Raw genomic sequence first — 21,668 nt, 5'->3', positions numbered from 1 at the left:
GAGAGGATAAAGTTTGCCTTGAGAGGGTCCTTGCTGGGGTTCTCCAGGCGGTGGCAACCGTTCCTTGACGTTCTCGCGGAACGTTAAGTGAGGACATCAGCAGCAGCAGCAAACCGGGGGGGGGGGGGGGGGGGGGGGACGACTGTATGGGTTGTGGATAGATTTCTCTTGTAAATTATAGTTATCCCAACTTGTTTTGTTAAGTTGTTAATGTTTCCTTTTTTTGGTAGTGCTTTTGTAAAAATTCTGTAAAATCTTGAATAAAAACAAGTTAAAAAAAACATCTCCACCCTGTACCTCGGCGTGGCGGGGGACCTGCTGGAGATTTTGACCCTAGAGAAGGTGAAGAAGGGATTCTACAATTGTTGGGGTTTGTTTATCGTGTTGTTGGAAGTTGGTTACCCTTGTCTGTTGGGTGGCGGGGGTTTTGGTTGTTTGGTGTTGTTTTTGTTTTGGATTGTGAAAATGCTGAAAATCTGTCAAATAGAAATACTTTAAAAGTATATTTTGTTTGTTCCGACATGTTCTTCTATTCTTTCCTTTAGTAATAATTCCATTATTTTTCCATGATGTGGAGATGCCGGCATTGGACTGGGGTGAGCACAGTAAGAAGTCTTACAACAGCTGGTTAAAGTCCAACAGGTTTGTTTCGAATCACTAGCTTTCGGAGCACTGCTCCTTCACCCGAGGAAGGAGCAGTGCTCCAAAAGCTAGTGATTCGAAACAAACCTGTTGGACTTTAACCTGGTGTTGCAAGACTTCTTACTGTATTGTTTTCCCAATCACTGAAGTTGTTCTGGACTGTAATTCCTTGCACATGTACTGCACCTTCTTAAAATACAGAAATTATATTAGCCATCTGCCAGTGCTCTGGCACTTCACCTTTTTCTAATGAATTATTAATTATGTGTTGTCCTGCCTTTGCTGTCTCTTACCTAGGTACTGTTAAAAACATTGATGCAATCTATCCTGACCTGGGGCTTTACCCTCACTGAGTTTGTTTAGTTTATTCAATAGCTCCCCTGCCTTAATTTTAATTGCACTTATGTCATTGCTCATCAATGTAATGCCTAACTGTTTTATCACCCTGGTATACAAGGTTACAATACCCATAAAGACTGACAACTTTAAAAAGTACATATTTCCAATGCCTGACCAAATGATCACAGGTCAAGATTTCAGATTTTAAGACATTTACTACAACAAACAAACTGAAAATAATGTTGCCTAAACATTTTTCAGTAGGTAACTTATGGCTGAACTATAGAAAATAAACTTCCCATTTAACAATCAAAATTCCTACACCACACTTATACTTTATGTTGTCTCTGTACTGAACACTTTATTCTCCAGGAACCAGTCCCAAGTTGTTCTCAACTTCCAATGGCTTGCTTCATTTTCCTTCCTCAGCCAGCTAAAGCCTAACCCCAGAACTGATTATCTTTGGAGATCCATTCCCTCTAGCCCAAGCTAGGCCAATTTTAAATCCTCACAACTCTTCAATTTGAGTACAAGCTCCCACCAACATTCTGCATGGGGAAACAATAGAATCAGCACACTGAAGTACCTCTGCACCCTCTCCTCAGTTCACCCCCCCACCCAACTTTATAGAATCTGGAAGTAATACATTTAGTTCGCTCGTCCAAATCATTAATAGATACTGTGAACAGTTGGGGTCCGAGCACAGAATCCTTGTGGTACCTCGCTAGTAACTGCCTGCCAATCGGAAAAATACCCATTTATTCCAACTCTTTGCTTCCTTCTGCTAACCAGCTTTCTATCCATCTTAAGACACTACCCCCACTCCCATGTGCTTTAACATGACATAGTAAACTGCTACGAGAGACCCTGTCAAAAGCCTTCTGAAAGTCTAAATAAACACATCCACCAGTCCTCCCTGGTCAACTTTACTAGTTATGCTTAGCCGAGCATCAGTAAGAATTAGTAATCCACTTAGCTCAGCAGGCAATATTTACACAGCCTGAAAGGGAGTGCTAGCTTTGTTTAATTTAAATCTCTATTATTTTGTAATCACCTAACCTTTCTTTAATATGGTTTTTAAGTGTGTTTATTTGCACAAGATTAGAGAGTCTGAATTAAATTTTTTAAAATGTTTTGATATTGATTCCATGAATGGCTATGGTTGATTGACACCTAAGAGGTTGTAATGTGAACAGTTTTATTTTCAAAGTATTTTTTCATAGCCTCGGTTTACATTGTCAGTTTCTGGATCATTGCAAAATATTGCCAGACTTGGGTATGGAGGATGTGTGGCGGGGAGGCATGGAAGGGGTCTGAGGGTAATGGGAGGTTGATAAGACATACGGGCAGCATGGATGTGGCAAGGGAGATATGGGGAGGGGGGGGCGGTGCATGCAGATGGGGGTATGAGGCCCTGGAAGTCATGATTTTACTAGGTCAATGTCTTAGTAAATAGAGGCAGGCTTTCTAACCTGCCAGCCTGACCATCTGATGTCGCCTCAGGAGGTGGTGGACCTGACTCCATCCCACCCCTCATCCTCAAAATGCAAATAGAGCGGGCAGGAGCCTACTCACTGGGCATGGCCTTTCAGGATTCAGGGATGCTCTCACTCCTGAGACCTTTCTCCCTGACAAAAAATTATCCCTGTGTGGTTGAATCTTAATGTCCTCAGGAAATCCTAGGATGAGCAATAAATCCACCCAGAAACAAATGAAAAAAATGAGTCCACCATTTTTTGATGAGGAGCCAGAATTGCTGCAGCAGAATCATTGCAGTCACCTGACAGTGTGCAGCCAAAATAAGAGAGGGTGATCAAGAAGCGAGCAACAGGTTTGAGACCGCAACTTAGTCCACATGAGATAATGAAGGAAAATCCAAGACAGAGAACCATACGTACAGCAATCAGGTCAACACAAAGGATCAAGGAATAGGGACTAAGAACCAAGGAAGGACTCTGAATACCTGGGAGGAGCTGACAGAATGGAAATAGGCTAATGTACTGACAAACAGGGCAGCAAAGCAGACGGAAGCAATGGCGAATCTTTGAGTATTTCTTCAATATTGCGTAAGCCATCAGAAATAATTTTATGACTGTTGTGGCAGAAACCATGGCAGCCAGGCCCACTTAATCATTGGAAAGATCCCCTATCGGTCACCAACCGGCGGAAACATTAAGTTGGAGGACGGAAGGGGCTATTCGGGGATATGGGTCCACTGGTATTGGGATGTCAATTAGGCTCATTAATGAGCCAATTTCCACCTATTATCCCTGAGTCCTCTGCAATTTATTGGTAGGTTAGGAATTAAATGGAGGCTACATGCGTCTCACTGTCTTTTAGAAGGCTGCCCAACAAAACCTGTTAGGTTTGCCAGTGGCTTTCCCGAGGGGTTAGGTGGGGGAAATCACTCGCCACAGGAACCCGTGTGCCCGTTTGAGCAACCCAGACTGGCAGGGTCATCAAAACCACCCCCACCCCCCTGGCCCTTGCCTCCATCCCCTCATCAGCTGTTACTCCCATCATGCCTTCATTCACCTGTGGTCTGGTGTCCCTTTGTGATTTGGGACCGCAGCGGAGTTAATTGCCATTAGCAGCTTCTACTGGGAACGGCGACGAGCTACCAATCTCTGATTGACTGTCTGTTCTCGGTGACAGCACCCCAATTGTGGAGAAGGCCTGATGGTGGCCAATTAAGTGCCTGAAGGACATTTTATTCTGTCAGGCCTTCCCCACATAACTGATAGGGGTCCCCCGCCAATTCTCCAACCAATGGACAAGACCCCTGTCAGACCGAAAAAAACCAACCCTATGTACATGACGATAACCAAGTAAATAACAGACATTTTGTGTTCAGGTGAAAATCTAACTTGACCGGCTTTGTTGATCTTATCAAGCGGTGCTGTGGGGGTTAGTGAAAGAATTCAGTGGTCAGTGATCTCATCTAGCTAATGTTTATGAATTGGACTGACAGCCTCACTTAAGTTCGTAGTTCAGATTCAACAATAGCCAACAGACAACTGGAATTAAATTCCAGAAGAATCATAAAATAATTAATATCTTTTCAAGAAAAAGACAAAAAGATCATTAATATTTCCATTATTTTATTTGTAAAATATACTATTATCCACATTATTCCAAAATTGCAATTACGCAATTATTTTTATTATTCATTATTATTTTAATACATCTTCCAAACCTATGGCTTCTACACCCTAGAGTTCAAGAGCAGTCAGTTCATGGGAACACCTCCACCTACAGTTTCCCCTCCAGATCACACCCTTCCCAACTTGAAAATATGTCACTGATGCCGAGTCAAATTTCTGGAACTTCTCAGCACTGCACAGGCAGCAGCCGTTCATCAAGGTGGTCCACCATTTCAAAGGCAATGAGGAATGGGCAATAAATGCTGGCCTTGCCAGCAACACCCATATCCCATCAATGGAGAAAAAAAATACAAGATTTCAAATACATCAAATATTTTTTTTAAGAATTATTAATTGCCTTAGCTAAATGGGCAAAATGAGAAAACAAAGTATGAATTAATATGATCGAGCGTTTATTATATTTCTCAGTTATGTTGTGGAATTAAAAATAAAATGCAAGGAAGCTAAAGATTATTTAATACATAAGAAGGTAAAGTGCCACCAGTAAAATACTGAGAAAGTTCAAAGGCTGGGCGGAAGATCCACTGCTGGGGGTGAGACTTGGTGGGCACTCTGTGTATGGTTCAATACAAGCAGCATATGCAATTACATGGGCAATGTAATTCTCTTCATGTATTTTGTGGAACAGATAAGCCATTGGACCTTTAGCAAAAATTGCCACATCTTCCGCTCCATGAGTTTCTGAATTCAGTGGAACAGCAGCTTGTTGCTCATAGTCCTTATTCTCTGCAAACGACAGAACATCTCATTAAATGCCTTCCAAACAATTTAGCCTCTTTCAACCCCAAGGGTTTGCATATGTCCTCTGGTCTTTAACCTTGGTCTCCTTTACATCCTTGCTTCGCTTTCCCCACTTTCAGCTGCATGATCTTCAGTCATCTTGGGACATTTTATTATTTTATAGGCTGGGAGAAGAAGGGGTATTAAAGAGAAATGGGAGGAGGAGCTGGGGCGAGATAGGATGGGGAGTGTGGAGTGAGGCAATGCAGGGTTCAGTGTTGGGGCCACAGCTGTTCTCTTTATATATTAACGATCTAGATGACGGGACTGGGGGCATTCTGGCTAAGTTTGCCGATGATACAAAGATAGGTGGAGGGGCAGGTAGTATGGAGGAGGTGGGGAGGCTGCAGAAAGATTTAGACAGTTTAGGAGAGTGGTCCAAGAAATGGCTGATGAAATTCAACGTGGGCAAGTGCGAGGTCTTGCACTTTGGAAAAAAGAATAGAGGCATGGACTATTTTCTAAACGGTGACAAAATTCATAATGCTGAAGTGCAAAGGGACTTGGGAGTTCTAGTCCAGGATTCTCTAAAGGTAAACTTGCAGGTTGAGTCCGTAATTAAGAAAGCAAATGCAATGTTGTCATTTATCTCAAGAGGCTTGGAATATAAAAGCAGGGATGTACTTCTGAAGCTTTATACAGCATTAGTTAGGCCCCATTTAGAATACTGTGCGCAATTTTGGGCCCCACAACTCAGGAAGGACATACTGGCACTGGAGCGGGTCCAGCGGAGATTCACGCAGATGATCCCAGGAATGGTAGGCCTAACATATGATGAACGTCTGAGGATCCTGGGATTATATTCATTGGAGTTTAGGAGGTTGAGGGGAGATCTAATAGAAACTTACAAGATAATGAATGGCTTAGATAGGGTGGACGTAGGGAAGTTGTTTCCATTAGCAGGGGAGACTAGGACCCGGGGGCACAGCCTTAGAATAAAAGGGAGTCACTTTAGAACAGAGATGAGGAGAAATTTCTTCAGCCAGAGTGGTGGGTCTGTGGAATTCATTGCCACAGAGGGCGGTGGAGTCCGGGACGTTGAGTGTCTTTAAGACAGAAGTTGATAAATTCTTGATTTCTCGAGGAATTAAGGGCTATGGAGAGAGAGCGGGTAAATGGAGTTGTATTCAGCCATGATTGAATGGTGGAGTGGACCTGATGGGCCGAATGGCCTTACTTCCGCTCCCATGTCTTATGGTCTAATGCGTTGGGTAAACTCAACTTCCTTGTGTGCAAGGATGAGTTTGATTCAGTTTAAGGTGGTGCATATGACTCGGGCGAGGGTGAGTGGGTTCTTCCAGGGGGTGCAGACGAGTGCAAGAAGTGTGGGCGAGGACCAGCAAATCACACACATATGTTTTGGGACTGTGAGAAGTGGAGAGATACTAGGAGGGGGTGTTTGGGACATTATCAAAGATTGTGGGGGTAGAGGCTGGGCTGGACCAACATGGTGCCCGAATTTCGGAAATGCCGGGGTTGATGGAGGAGAGGAAGGTCGACATTGTGACCTTTACCTCTCTCGTTGCCTAGCAAAGGATTTTGTTGGAATGCCCGTCGACAACGCCGCCAGGGGTGGTGGCCTGGCTTTGGGACCTGTGTTACTTTCTCCAGCTGGAAAAGATTGAGTTTGAATTGAGGGGATCAGCGGAGGGCTTTGAGACATGGTGGAGACTGTTCATGACCATGTTTGAGTCATTGTACATCGTGGGGGGAGGTGAGGGAGAGGGTTGAAAAGGGGTAAAACTTACACAAACTGAACGGTGAGATGTGGAGAATGTACTTGGATTTATTTATGTTTGGAATAAAATACATTAAAAAAAAGAAAATCTTGCGGGAGAGAATGGAAGCGCGGCGGTTACTAAAGCCCCTACTAGAACTCACCTCCATTTGCCCCCCTATTGAACTCGGATCACTAAGCCTCCCCAGTACTTTCTCAATATTGGCTGCCCAATAATAAAATAACAAATTGGGGAAAGCTAAACCACCCGATTTTATATCTCTCTGGAGGAACACCCTACGGATCCTTGGGGTACTGTCCGCCCAAATAAAAGAGAACACTAATCTGTGAACTCTGACAAAGAAGGATTTGGGGAGGAAAATGGGCAGACACTGAGAAATAAATAAAAACCTCAAGAGGGCATTCTGAACCCTGTCTGCCAAGGACTGGAGGAGGTTATCCCATTTCTGCAAGTCAGATGTGACTCCATTCACCAGGCTAGCACAATTTAGTTTATGGAGCCAGCTCCAATCGTGAGCCATCAGGTTTCCAAGGTAACGAAAGCTAGATCTGGCAAGGCAAAAAGGCAACATCCCCAGGTCCGATTCCCTCCCCGGAGGGTTCTCCGAAAAGTATGTGCCCTTATCCAAATTCAATTTATACCTAGAGAAGGAGCCAAAACTCCGTAGTAGCTTCGCTATCTCATCCATATTGGAAACTGGGTCCGTAATATAAAGAAGCAGATCATCTGCGTAAAGGACCCCCTATGCTCCCTCCCTGTCCGACTTACACCTTTCCACTTACTAGAAGATCCTAACGCTTTGGTCAGTAGTTCAATTGTTAAAGCAAATAGAAGTAGAGACAATGGACATCCCAGTTTCATTCCCCTATTCAGCAGAAAATAACCCAAGCTCAAGGCATTTGTGCAAACACTAGCGGTGGGGGTGCTATGCAGCAATCAAATCAAATCCAGGATATAAACTTTTGCCCAAAACCAAACCTCCCAAGAATCTCAGAGATATCCCACTCCACCCTATAAAACGCTTTTTTCAACATCCATGAAAACAATCATCTCCGGAATAGCTGACAATTGCCAACCCTTGACAAAGCCTGTCTGGCCTCCTGAGATCACCTCTGGGAGGCAAGGCTCCAACTGCACTGTCAGCACTTTTGTGAATAATTTAGCGTCTGTATTTAAATGCGAGATGGGTCGAAACAACCCACATTCCGTAGGGCCCTTGTCCTTCTTCAAGATCAGGGAAATAGAGGCCTCCGCAAGTGTAACGGGCAACGAACCCCGGGACAAGGAGTCATTAAACATATCTAATATTAAAGGGATCAACTGTCCTGCAAACGTCTTATAGAACTCAATGGGGAATCCATCAGGGCCGGGAGCTTTACTCGTCTGTAGTTACAACATTTTTAATTCTGAAGTTAACTGAGTTTCAAACTATTAAACCTGAACCAACTCCTGTGGTAGCTATATAAACAGACTTTAGCATGCCTTAATTAGGCAGTTTAGTTGAATTAACATGGTATAACCAATGTTGCATTTAAATACAAGAGTGCTCACTTCCTTCTACAAAGTGCAACAGTAACGGGCGGCACAGTAGCACAGTGGGCGACATGGTAGCACAGTGGTTAGCGTTGTTGCTTCATAGCACCAGGGCCCCAGGTTTGATTCTCGGCTTGGGTCACTGTCTGTGCAGAGTCTGTATGTTCTCCCTGTGTCTGCGTGGGTTTCCTCCGGGTGCTCCAGTTTCCTCCCACAAGTCCCGAAAGACGTGCTGGTTAGGTGAATTGGACATTCTGAATTCTCCCTCCGTGTGCCCGAACAGGTGCCGATATGTGGCGACTGGGGGCTTTTCACAGTAACTTCATTGCAGTGTTAATGTAAGCCTACTTGTGACAATAAAGATTTTAAAAAATATATAAAACTCAGAATTTCTTACGATAGTTAATTGAGCTTATGTTTGGTCGTGTGCCATTTTGGATTGCATAGCCAGGTCCATTTCCATACAAGATACTTGTATATGGCTTTCCATCCGTAGCCCATGCAGGTGCCAGTCCTATATTAAATAATTGAAAATATTGTTTATTATTCATTGATTTACAACTACCTAACCAATACATGCAGTCAGTAATTGATGTTAGCCATCACAATGCTGTCAACAAAACATAATTCAATTTATTTCCTGTGTATGAACCACATGTAGAATATCAAAAATGGAAAGTGTACTGTTGAATCAACATTGTTAACTGTTAAGTTAAGGTGTTACACATTTAGTTTGAGTTTTGTAAAAGAAAAAGTCCCAAAAAGCAACAAACAAAATTGACTGAGGACTAGCAAATAACGAACAATGTCCATCCGAATCCTGTCATTCAGGATCATGTGTCTCAGTTTGGACAATATAGTAACCTTTCGTGTTCCAACCTTGATCTGTTTTGCTGATACTGGTAAGGTCCCTAAGAAATTTAAGGTCATGGCGACCTCTTCTAACACCGAAAGGGAGCCAGGCATGTGGGCAATGGGAGATGACGCAAGGTGCAGCTTTGGTTATTCTTACTCCAGGGCGATGCTCTAGGGAGTATTCGTGGGCTGCCAGTAACAAGGCCCAGTGCTGGATTGGGCCTAGGAAGACATCAGGGTATTTACTGATAATCTTGTATTGTCCTCCAATGCCCAATTTAAACATTTCCAGCCAGTCCAGTCTGAACAGCTGGAGCCAATCTCCTCCCATGGGACTTGGTCCTGGTCCCCGCACAACTCTGCATGTTAGTCGGGCTGACTGTTGTCTATAGGTTACCGGGGTCATTGTGGTTCTCATAATTCGCGAAGGTTCCCCTGTGTAGGTGAATAACCTAGATCTGGTATATTTTAGACTTAGGTAGAATGCCAGTCTGGAGGCGATTAAAAGTCTGTTATCCAATGACGGTGATAGCAGCCCCCGTGTCCACATCCATCTCTAATGGGTGACCATGCAAAAGACGTTTCATCATTATAGGGATGACCTTGGTTGTGATGATGCAGTTCAACTGCATTGTCTCTTCGTCTGGAGGCTGGTATACCTGCATGGTATGAGCCTGTGCCGGCATTGGCTTTTTCCCTGGGTAGTACGCGGATTGCCAATTCTGGCAGCCTTGCTTGAGTTATGCCCTTCTTCAGCACTTAGACTAGTCCATTAGCTGGCACTTGCATGCCTCCGGAATGGTTTCTGTGGTATACCTGGGGTTTTCACGTGGTTTCCTTGACCACCAGGGAACCCCTGAAGTGTTGGCTTCCCGATGCAAGATCTCTGCTCCCAACCTGAGGATGCTACTGTCCGTGTCCCTTGTGGTTCCTGAGCCCCTGTCTCAGCGTTCTCCAGTGACAAAGCTATCCAAAGGCCATTTCCAGCCCTATATTGGCCTATATACTCAGAGAAATCACTGGCAGAACCCAATAAGCGACTATATTGGGTTCTGCCAGTAATTTCTCCGAGTCATTCTTAATTCCACACACCAGCCTATCGCGTAGCATCTCGGTCAGGGATGGGCTGAATTTGCAGTATTCCATCAGTTTCCATAACCCCCTCATGTGTCGCCACCACCTCCATAAAGGGGTGTCGGAACTCTTAAAATTGGGCTTTAAGATCCTGCACTGCAGAACCAAGACTATCAGAGAGATCCCCTTCACTGCTAGTAGCCATCATCTGTTGGTGTGTACCATATCAACATGGCAGGAAACCTCTCAAAGGCAGCTGCAGCACCAAAGACAGGGCCCCATCCCAACTCCTTCCAGGCACCGTGAATCAATGAGGATTAAAGCATATTGTCTCAACTTAAGTGTGCTGAAACATTGACCAACAAATATCGATACATAGTAAAAGCCATGCAAACCGAAAAAAGATATAAAGAGATGTGCACAAAGATAAAAACAAAGATCGAAGGATGTGCAGAGCCAGAGCTTGCGAAAACGCAGCCGCTCCCGCACTCACATCATGTGATCTCCCGTTAATTTATTTTAAATGAACTCAGGTGCCAATGTTTTATACTAGCACATTTGAGTGAATATAACTTATCATAACAATTTTTTTTCTCTAAAATTAAACCAAAATTCACACTCAGAAATTATGTTTTAAAATATTTTTGTCGATTTGCAATTTTTTTAGAAAGGATTTTTTTGACAACCAAATTCCATTCAATTTGTATTTATCTAGTGCCTTGAGTTTAGCAAAACCTCCCAAGGAATTTTGCAGTAGTGCTAACAAACAAAATGCACTAATTCAAAGTGCATTTAGGTCTTTCCTTCACCAAGATAAGGAATATACTGACACTCACCAAATATTGGATTGCCACGAAGAGCTTTTCCACCAAAGCCAAACATATGTGAATGATCTGCAGTTACTATTGAGAGAGTGTCAAAATCACTTGTCAAGTGGCTGGCTCTTTCAATAGCATCATCCAATTGAACTGCTTCATTTAAAGCTTGCATCGCTTTTCCATCATGGTGTCCATGGTCAATTCTCCCACTTTAAAAAAAAAGATAAAAATTGATTTAGTACTCATGAACAACATTTGCTCAGACTCAGCAACTGGTTAAACTCAAGAAAAAAATTCCATCCTCAAAAAGTTTCCCTTAATCAAAACTCTCAATCTAGCCCTTGCATCATGACCTTCCATTCCTTTCTCCCCACATGTTTATCTAGCTTTCCCTTAAATGCATGCAAGCTATTCACTTCAACTGTTCCATCTACTAGCGTGTTCCACACTCTAACCAATCTCTGGGTAAAGACACTCCTGAAATCCCCATTTCATCTATTCGTGACCATCTGATATTTTTGGCTCTTAGTTTTGGACTCCTCCACAAGTGGAAACATTTTCTCTATGCCTATCCTGTCAAAAGGTTTTATTAAAGATTTATTTCCAATCATCCCTCAGCCTCTCTTTTCAATAGTTAAGAGTTCCAACATGTTCAGTCTTTCTAGATAGGCAAATTTTCTGAGTTGTGGTAATGTGCAGGATTTTAAAAGTGAGGGTTCCAGCTTCAATCACAGGATTGTGTTGAATTACCTGATCTCAGCACAGGCAGCAACAACAGGGTGATAAATGGCTACTGTGCTCTTGGCTCGGGCGAAGAAATACTCAAACTTTCTGCTCTAAAGTGTTGTTTACTGTGGCTTGCTGTACACTACAATTGTAACCTTGCCAACCATAATCAGCTCTTGGGGATGACATTGCCAATTTTGTGCAATATTTATGTTGTGAATTCACACCATACATCATGAGAATTAGTAGACTTTCATCTTATTTGGTTGAGCTAGATTCAACTCCAGGTCCCAATGGTGATAGAACAGTATTCCAACTCATACTAAACGGATTGATAAATACAATTATTACCAGGCACTGGCACGTAAATATATAACCATGAAAATAAGTTCAATCAGCCATTAATAATGCCAATATTCATTGCATTATCAACTACTGATATTAATTTAGAAGTATTAACTGCCAGACTGATAGTGAACAATGATTCATCCTCCAATGGTTACTTCAACTCCAAAGATGTAAAGAGCAAAAATACTTCGAACATTGTGCAATTATTTCTGGAAAACTATAAGGCACAATTTTTAAATCAAATCTAACGAAGGTTTAAAGTACTTATCTTCAACAAACAGGAAAAATCCTTTGGGATTCTTACGAAGAATTTTAATGGCTTTTTCAGTCATTTCAACAATAGAAGGATCCAATGTCTTATTCCGATTTAACTCATATTTCATATCCTTGGGTTCAAATAAACCTAAAAATAAAATAAGATATGTCAATTATTCGTTACTTTGTTATTTGTGGGGAAAACTTTGTCTGTAAAATGCTAATCAGTGCACAGCTAAGGTCTTAATACATAGAGTCATGGAATGGTTATCGCACAGAAAAAAGCCATTTGACCCTCACAGTGTAAGAGCAATTAAGCTCATCCCATTTTGTGGCCCTTTTGGCATAGACCTACAAATGCCTGGGAACTGCAGATGCTTTTTTCACAGCCACATGGACCTCCACAGTGCAGAGGGGATGACCATGGAGATGCAGGCACAAGGAGGTGAACCCCATTAGGGTCCAGCTAATCGGACAGGTGCGAGTACCAGTGGCTCAGCCTGTCTTGGCAGGTAGCTTCTGACATTTTCATCCTCTTGCCTTCCTAGTTGACCAGCTGGACACATTGTCAGTGGTCAACAGATTTTGTTACTGGAGGCCCATTGTCCCCTGCATAGCCCCCCCAATGAAGGTCATTGTTGGCTGTTCAGATGGGAATGGATGTGTCTGCATCAAGTGTACTGAGTGGAGCTGAAGTTGTCTTGACCCGAGACGTGCTGTTTAGGAGAATGCTGTGCATTCAGAGTGAGGGGTTTGGTACCTGACAGTGTCATGCCACTCACCTGTCATGCTCTCCCAATGTCCCAGATCCTCCTGGTCCACTGTTTCCAGGTCAGAGGGGCATACTCCTGCTGCTCACTTCCTTGACCACCTCCAGCCATGCCTGCCTGGTAGAAGAAGGTGCCCTCTGCCTCCAGCCTTGAGGAGAGCTCACCAAGCTGAAGCCCCTTAGCTTCCTCAGTGGACACAGCCTTCTCCCACTGATCCTATGGGGATCTTAAATGATCCACCCTGATGAGCTTCTCTAGAATATACTATGGTCTGTTTAATTAGAAATCCTGCCTCAGACAAAATGTAATTTTGATCTCTATGGAGGGCAGAAGGAAAGAATAAAGACAGGCTCCTAATTGTTTGTCCTGACACAGAGTTTGTGTCTCAAACATTGTCCTAATGTTCGAAATAAACAGAGCCAGGAAAATTCAGCCCTTTGTGCCATCCTTGCAGCTTACTGCCCCACCCAGCTTTGTATCATCAAATTTGGATACATTACACTCAGTCCCTTCATCTAATTCAGTGATAGAGATTATAAATGGTTGAGGCTCAAGAACAGATTCTTGTGCCACTTCATTAGTAACAGCCCACCAAACTGAAAATGACCCATCTATTCCTAATCATTATTTTTTTTGTCCTTTGACCATATATGCAAATATACTACCTCTAACACCATAAGTCCTTATCTCGTAAAACAACCTTTTGTATGGCACTTCGTCAAATATCTTTTGAACATCCAAATATACAACATCCCATGGTTCTCCTTTACCCACTTGACTATTTGCATTCTCTAATAGATTTGTAAAACAAAATTTTCCTTTTATCAAATCATGTTTACTTTGCCCAATCATATTATGGTTTTCTAAGTGCTCTGTTATAGTTTCTTAACAACAGTTGGTCCTTTTCCCAGACTGATGACGTTTGCCGTTTTCCCAATTCTCGCCTTTTTTGAATAGAGGTGTTACATTTACTACCTTCTGATCCACTGGAATTTTGCAGGATCACAACCAGTATATCCACTACATTTTCGAACCCTAGGCCATCAGCTCCAGGGATTTGTCAGCTTTCAGTCCCTTTTCTTTACTCATATGAATTACTTTCAGTTCCTTACTCTCAGTAGACCCTACTATTTCTGCTAGACATTTGATATCCCCTAATGTGAAACAAGGCACAAAATATATATCTAATGTCCATACCATCTTATACCTCATATAAATTCCTCCCATCTCATCCTTTGAGCGAAGTGCATTTGCTTTTGTTACTTTCTTTCCTTTTTACATATTTGTGGAAGCCTTTGTTTACTCTAATTTTCTGTTTCCTCCTATAATTATTTTGGTAATCTTTTGTTGCGATTTAAAACTCTACCAAACCCTCAGGCTTACTACTTTTCCTGACAATAATCTTTGATTATAATACTCTCTTTAGTTAGTCAAAGATAGATCTCACGTGTTGTGGAATTTTTAAACTCTCAATGGAATACAGATGTGTCAAGAATCCTGAAAAATGTCTTTAAATCTTCACCATTCCACTTTATTGAAATATCAGGCTAGGTAATCAAGCATACAAGACAGACAGTAAAGAATTACCCAAAGATTATTGCTAATTTTTCTGTTGGCTATTATTACATATAGAATTTTAAAATTCTCTTTCTGTATTTGGGGTTTATATTATTATTTGTAATAAAGTGGGTGCAAGAGTGAAGGAAAGCAATTAGATGGTAGTATTAAGGACTACGGTGCTAAGGATTGCAGGACTGTTTGTGTATTAGGTTTGGGAGGAATGATTCATGTGAAGCACTCCCAGCTGAACTTGGTCAGAGAACTCTGGCCACTGGAGTCATTATCAGTAAAGCTGCTCCGACTCGCCCTCCTCCTCCTTCACTCATGGCAGTAAAGGCTGCTTCCTCGGTATCACAAAGTTACGGAGCGGATATCGATAAATCTGGAAATTGAATGATGGATTGCAGAGCTTATCCTGAATGGTGCAAATTATAGATGCGTGAGCATGCTATTGGTCTTTCCACGGGGCAGCAAGGTAGCACAGTGGTTAGCAGAGTTGATTCACAGCTCCAGGTTCCCAGGTTTGATTCCCGACTTGGGTCACTGTCTGTGCGGAGTCTGTATGTTCTCCCCGAGTTACGGGGATAGGGTGGAGGCTTGGGCTTAAGTAGGGTGCTCTTTCTAAGGGTTGGTGCAGACTCGATATTCCGAATGGCCTCCTTCTGCACTGTAAATTCTATGATTCTATGATTCCAGTGTCCATTGTCAAGCTTGTCTCACGCACGATAAAGTATGTAATGGTTTGAGTAGGGTTGCTAGATTCAGGATGAATTTCCTATTGTAGTTAACTAATCCTAGGAATGATCTTAACTGTGTTACATTTGTTGGTCATGGAGCCCCTTTATGTTCTGGGTGCGGCGATGACCAGCTAGGTCGCACGTTTCGGCAGCTCCCGGTGGAACGGACTTTTGGGCTCTTGATAGGAGCCCCAACGGCAATTTTAACGGCAAAAAACACTGTGCTGTAATCCAGAAGGGAATCCCCCCTGGACACGGATGGAAAAAAGAGAGGAAAGTGGCCGGATTGCAGTGGATCCTCTAGAGCAGCGGCCAGGAAGGCAGGCACAAAGCAAGATGGCGTCGGAAGGAGGCAGTTTAATATGGGGCCCTGACCAACAAGAGTTCCTGCGGCGTTGCGTGGAAGAACTCAAAAAGGAGATGAAGAAGGAGCTATTGGCCCCGATATTACAAGCGATTGAGGGGCTAAAGGAAAAGCAAAAGACCCAAGAACAGGAGCTTCGGGTTGTGAAGGCAAAGGCTGCTTAGAATGAGGACGACATACAGGGCCTGGTGGTGAAAACGGAGATGCACGAGGCACAACACAAAAGATGTGTGGAAAGGCTGGAGGTGCTGGAGAATAATGCGAGGAGGAAGAATTTAAGGATTCTTGGTCTTCCCGAAAGTGTAGAAGGGGTGGACGTCGGGGCATATGTGAGCACGATGCTGCACTCGTTAATGGGATCGGAGGCCCCGACAGGTCCGCTGGAGGTGGAGGGAGCCTATCGAGTTATGGCGTGAAGACCGAGGGCTGGAGAAATTCCTCGAGCCATAGTGGTGAGATTTCTCCGATATAAGGACAGAGAGATGGTCCTCAGATGGGCAAAGAAAACTCGGAGCAGTAGGTGGGAGAACGCGGTGATCCGCGTATATCAAAATTGGAGTGCGGAGGTGGCGAGAAGGAGGGCAAGCTTTAATCGGGCCAAGGCGGTGCTGCACAAACAGAAGATTAAATTTGGAATGCTGCAACCGGCAAGACTGTGGGTCACATATCAAGGGAAACACCACTACTTCGAAACGGCAGATGAGGCGTGGACATTTATTGTCGAGGAGAAACTGGAGTGAGCGGGCCATAAAAAGAACGTTTGGGACAAGGTGGGGGGGTGAATATGTGGAGTGATGGGGGGGAAAGAGGGAAGAGATGACTTCCCAAGTTGTTAATCCTGCGACCCTGTAACTTTTCTCTCTTCCCCATGTCGTGGGGGAGGGGGGGAGGGAGGATGAGGAGCTGAGGGCGCCGGCCATTGGGGGCGGGGCCAAAAGGGAAGCGCGGACTTTGTTCCCACGCTATGGTAATCACAGCGGGAACAGGGAAGCAAGAAGGAGGGGGCCTCGCACAGTGTGAGCCGAGGTCACGGGGGGAAGCCGAGGTCGGCCAGAGTTTGCTGACTTCTGGGAGCAACATGGGGGGTGCAATTACGCTAGTTTGGGATCTAGTGGGGGGGTGGGAGGGGTGGTTAACAGGGTTGCTGCTTCTGGGGAGAAGGGGGAGCTGGTATGGGGGGGGGGGGGTCGGGGCGGGGGGGGCGCCGCTTGAGGGAGATACGGCTACGTGGGAACCGGGTGAGGAGCTGGATTGAAAAAGGAGATGGCTAGTCATCAAGGGGGGGGGGGGTTAAAGAGCCCCCCAACCCGGTTGATCACGTGGAATGTGAGAGGGCTGAATGGGCCGATTAAGAGGGCACGGGTACTCGCACACCTAAAGAAACTTAAGGCAGATGTGGTTATGCTTCAGGAGACGCATCTGAAGCTGATAGACCAGGTCAGACAACACAAAGGATGGGTGGGGCAGGCGTTTCTTTCGGGGCTAGACGCAAAAAACAGGGGGGTGGCCATATTAGTGGGGAAGCGGGTAATGTTTGAGGCAAAGACTATAGTGGCGGATAGTGGGGGCAGATATGTGATGGTGAGTGGCAAATTGCAAGGGGAGGCGGTGGTATTAGTGAACGTGTATGCCCCGAACTGGGATGATGCCAACTTTATGAGGCGTATGTTAGGACGAATCCCGGACCTAGAAGTGGGGAAGTTGGTAATGGGTGGAGATTTTAATACGGTGCTGGACCCAGGGCTGGACAGATCGAGGTCCAGGACCGGAAGGAGGCCGGCTGCAGCTAGGGTTCTTAAGGACTTTATGGAGCAGATGGGAGGAGTAGACCCCTGGAGATTTAGTAGACCTAGGAGTAAGGAGTTTTCGTTTTTCTCCTCTGTCCACAAAGTTTATTCACGAATAGATTTTTTTGTTTTGGGAAGGGCACTGATCCCAAAGGTGACGGGGACGGAGTACACGGCTATAGCCATTTCGGATCATGCTCCACATTGGGTGGACCTGGAGATAGGGGAAGAAAAACAACAGCGTCCACCCTGGAGAATGGACATGGGATTATTGGCAGATGAGGGGGTGTGATTAAGGGTGAGGGAGTGTATTGAAAGGTACTTGGAACTCAATGATAATGGGGAGGTACAGGTGGGAGTGGTCTGGGAGGCGTTGAAGGCAGTGGTTAGAGGGGAGCTGATATCTATTAGGGCACATAAAGGAAAGCAGGAGGGTAGGGAAAGGGAGCGGTTGTTGAAAGAACTTCTGAGGGTGGACAGACAATATGCGGAGGCACCGGAGGAGGGACTGTACAGGGAAAGGCAAAGGCTACATGTAGAATTTGACTTGTTGACTACGGGTAATGCAGAGGCACAATGGAGGAAGACACAGAGTGTACAGTACGAATACGGGGAGAAGGCGAGCAGGTTGCTGGCCCACCAACTGAGGAAAAGGGGAGCAACGAGGGAGATAGGGGGGGTGAGAGATGAGGAGGGAGAGATGGAGCGGGGTGCGGAGAGAGTGAATGGAGTGTTCAAGGCATTTTACGAAAGATTATATGAAGCTCAGCCCCCAGATGGGAAGGAGAGAATGATGTGCTTTCTGGATCAGCTGGAATTTCCTAAGGTGGAGGAGCAGGAGAGGGTGGGACTGGGAGCACAGATTGAGATGGAGGAAGTGGTGAAAGGGATTGGGAGCATGCAGGCGGGGAAGGCCCCGGGACCAGACGGATTCCCAGTTGAATTCTATAGGAAATATATGGACTTGCTGGCCCCGCTACTGATGAGAACCTTTAATGAGGCGAGGGAAAGGGGGCAGCTGCCCCCGACTATGTCAGAGGCAACGATATCGCTCCTCTTAAAGAAGGAAAAAGACCCGCTGCAATGCGGGTCCTACAGGCCCATTTCCCTCCTGAATGTGGACGCTAAGATTCTGGCCAAGGTAATGGCAATGAGGATAGAGGATTGTGTCCCGGGGGTGGTTCATGAGGACCAAACTGGGTTTGTGAAGGGGAGACAGCTGAATACAAATATACGGAGGCTGCTAGGGGTAATGATGATGCCCCCACCAGAGGGGGAAGCGGAGATAGTGGTGGCGATGGATGCCGAGAAAGCATTTGATAGAGTGGAGTGGGATTATTTGTGGGAGGTGCTGAGGAGATTTGGTTTTGGGGATGGGTATATCAGGTGGGTACAGTTGCTGTATAGGGCCCCGATGGCGAGCGTGGTCACGAATGGACGGGGGTCTGCGTATTTTCGGCTCCATAGAGGGACGAGGCAGGGATGTCCTCTGTCCCCGTTACTGTTTGCACTGGCGATTGAGCCCCTGGCCATAGCATTGAGGGGTTCCAAGAAGTGGAGGGGAGTACTCAGGGGGGGAGAAGAACACCGGGTATCTCTGTATGCGGATGATTTGTTGTTATATGTGGCGGACCCGGCGGAGGGGATGCCAGAGATAATGCGGATACTTGGGGAGTTTGGGGATTTTTCAGGGTATAAACTGAACATGGGGAAAAGTGAGTTGTTTGTGGTGCATCCAGGGGAGCAGAGCAGAGAGATAGAGGATTTACCGTTGAGGAAGGTAACAAGGGACTTTCGCTACTTGGGGATCCAGATAGCCAAGAATTGGGGTACATTACACAGGCTTAATTTAACACAGTTGGTGGAACAGATGGAGAAGGACTTTAAGAGATGGGACATGGTGTCCCTGTCATTGGCAGGTCGGGTACAGGCGGTTAAAATGGTGGTCCTCCCGAGATTCCTTTTTGTGTTTCAGTGCCTCCCGGTGGTGATCACGAAGGCTTTTTTCAAAAGAATCGAGACGAGTATTATGAGTTTTGTGTGGGCTGGGAAGACCCCGAGAGTGAGGGGGGGATTCTTGCAGCGTAGTAGGGACAGGGGGGGGCTGGCACTACCGAGCCTAAGTGAGTACTACTGGGCCGCCAATGTTTCAATGGTGTGTAAGTGGATGGGAGAAGGGGAGGGAGCGGCGTGGAAGAGATTGGAGAGGTCGTCCTGCAGGGGGACTAGCCTGCAAGCAATGGTGACGGCACCGTTGCCGTTCTCACCAAAGAAATACACCACAAGCCCGGTGGTGGTGGCTACATTGAAAATTTGGGGGCAGTGGAGACGGCATAGGGGAAGGACGGGAGCTTCGGTGCGGTCCCCGAAAAGAAACAATCATAGGTTCGTTCCGGGGAGAATGGATGGGGGATTTGGAGCATGGCAAAGAGCTGGGGTAGTATAACTGAGAGATCTGTTTGTAGATGGGACGTTTGCGAGTCTGGGAGCGCTGACGAAAAAATATGGGTTGCCCCAAGGGAATGCATTTCGGTACATGCAATTGAGGGCTTTTGCGAGGCAACAGGTGAGGGAATTCCCGCAGCTCCCGACGCAGGAGGTGCAGGATAGAGTGATCTCAGAGACATGGGTTGGGGATGGTAAGGTGTCGGACATATACAGGGAAATGAGGGACGAGGGGGAGATCATGGTAGATGAGCTGAAAGGGAAATGGGAAGAAGAACTGGGGGAGGAGATTGAGGAGGGGCTGTGGGCTGATGCCCTACGTAGGGTAAACTCATCGTCCTCGTGTGCCAGGCTAAGCCTGATACAATTCAAGGTGTTATACAGGGCGCATATGACTGGAGCACGGCTTAGTAAATTTTTTGGGGTAGAGGATAGGTGTGCGAGATGCTCGAGAGGCCCAGCGAATCACACCCACATGTTCTGGTCATGCCCGGCACTACAGGGGTTCTGGGTGGGGGTGGCAAAGGTGCTTTCGAAGGTGGTGGGGGTTCGGGTCGAACCAAGCTGGGGGTTGGCTATATTTGGGGTTGCAGAAGAGCCGGGAGTGCAGGAGGCGAGAGAGGCTGACGTGTTGGCCTTTGCGTCCCTAGTAGCCTGGCGCAGGATATTGTTAATGTGGAAGGAAGCCAAACCCCCGGGTGTGGAGACCTGGATAAACGACATGGCAGGGTTTATAAAGTTAGAACGGATTAAGTTCGTGTTAAGGGGTTCGGCTCAGGGGTTCACCAGGCGGTGGCAACCGTTCGTCGATTACCTCACAGAAAGATAGAGGGAATGGAAAAGAAGTAGACAACAGCAGCAACCCAGGGGGGAGGGGGGAATCGAACGGACTCTCAGCGATGTTATTGTATATGTATAATATGTATAGGTATTTGTTATAGGTAATTGTATATTGGATTGTTGGATTGTATTTTTGGAGAGTATTTATTTTGAACAAGGCAGTTGCCATTCAGTTTTGTTTTTGATTATACATTATTTATTTATTTGTTTAAAACTGGCCACTGTTATTTATATTGCTTTATTGTTGTGTAAAAGAAACACTACGTACTGTTATGTTTGGCCAAAAATCTTGAATAAAATATATATTTTTTTAAAAATGGAGCCCCTTTATGTTTATCCTTCCCCATACAGACCTTGCACAGCCCACTTCTCCATTGCTCCCCTTGTCTTCATCAGTCCACCATCACCTCGCACAACACCGCTGGTCGAACTTCGAGTCAGTCAAAGTAGAAACTGCACGAGTCCCGCAGCACAGTATTGTTTACACAGACAACAGGGTCAAGCATCGGGAACAGAAGTCTCTTGCAGTCCACAACCTCAGGCGCAGTACTGGTCAGAATCAGTCAAAGTGGAGGCTGCACGAATCCTACAGCACAATTTTGCCCTTAAAGACAAGGTCGGCATGGAGATGAAGGGCATGCATCGCTTTGTCCCAGCAGTGTGACCAGCAGTGCAACAGGAGCAGTGAAGCGCTTTGGCAGGCAGGCTATGTATGTTTCACTCACCTTGAAGCCTCAAGCAAACTGAGGTCCAACTCCTTTTCAAAAGGAGTAAAGGGCGATGTGATTTTCTAAGCTGCGCATATGAAGACGTGGGGTTCACCCTGCAAAGGGTCTCACTCCTCACCTCACCATCCATTATAGGTCCCAGCACCCATTCCCATTTTGTCTTC

At 45.3% G+C, this 21,668-nt stretch overlaps 1 protein-coding gene across 1 annotated transcript in view; it reads right to left on the bottom strand.

The window, feature by feature from the left end:
* Window positions 1-4,065: 4,065 nt before the first annotated feature.
* LOC140389773 (intestinal-type alkaline phosphatase-like) overlaps window positions 4,066-21,668 on the bottom strand; it is a 71,181-nt gene continuing 53,578 nt past the window's right edge. Inside the window, exons 8-11 of the mRNA XM_072474286.1 lie at window positions 12,287-12,421; window positions 10,963-11,154; window positions 8,595-8,711; window positions 4,066-4,871 (exon numbers count right to left, since the gene is read on the bottom strand). Of these exons, the coding sequence (XP_072330387.1) occupies window positions 4,600-4,871; window positions 8,595-8,711; window positions 10,963-11,154; window positions 12,287-12,421 (716 nt within the window). The 3' untranslated portion in view covers window positions 4,066-4,599. The remainder of the gene's footprint in view (window positions 4,872-8,594; window positions 8,712-10,962; window positions 11,155-12,286; window positions 12,422-21,668) is intronic.

This window comes from Scyliorhinus torazame, chromosome 14 (assembly GCF_047496885.1).
Source record: "Scyliorhinus torazame isolate Kashiwa2021f chromosome 14, sScyTor2.1, whole genome shotgun sequence".
NCBI lineage: Eukaryota > Metazoa > Chordata > Chondrichthyes > Carcharhiniformes > Scyliorhinidae > Scyliorhinus > Scyliorhinus torazame.
This window is presented reverse-complemented; position numbering and strand designations above follow the sequence as displayed.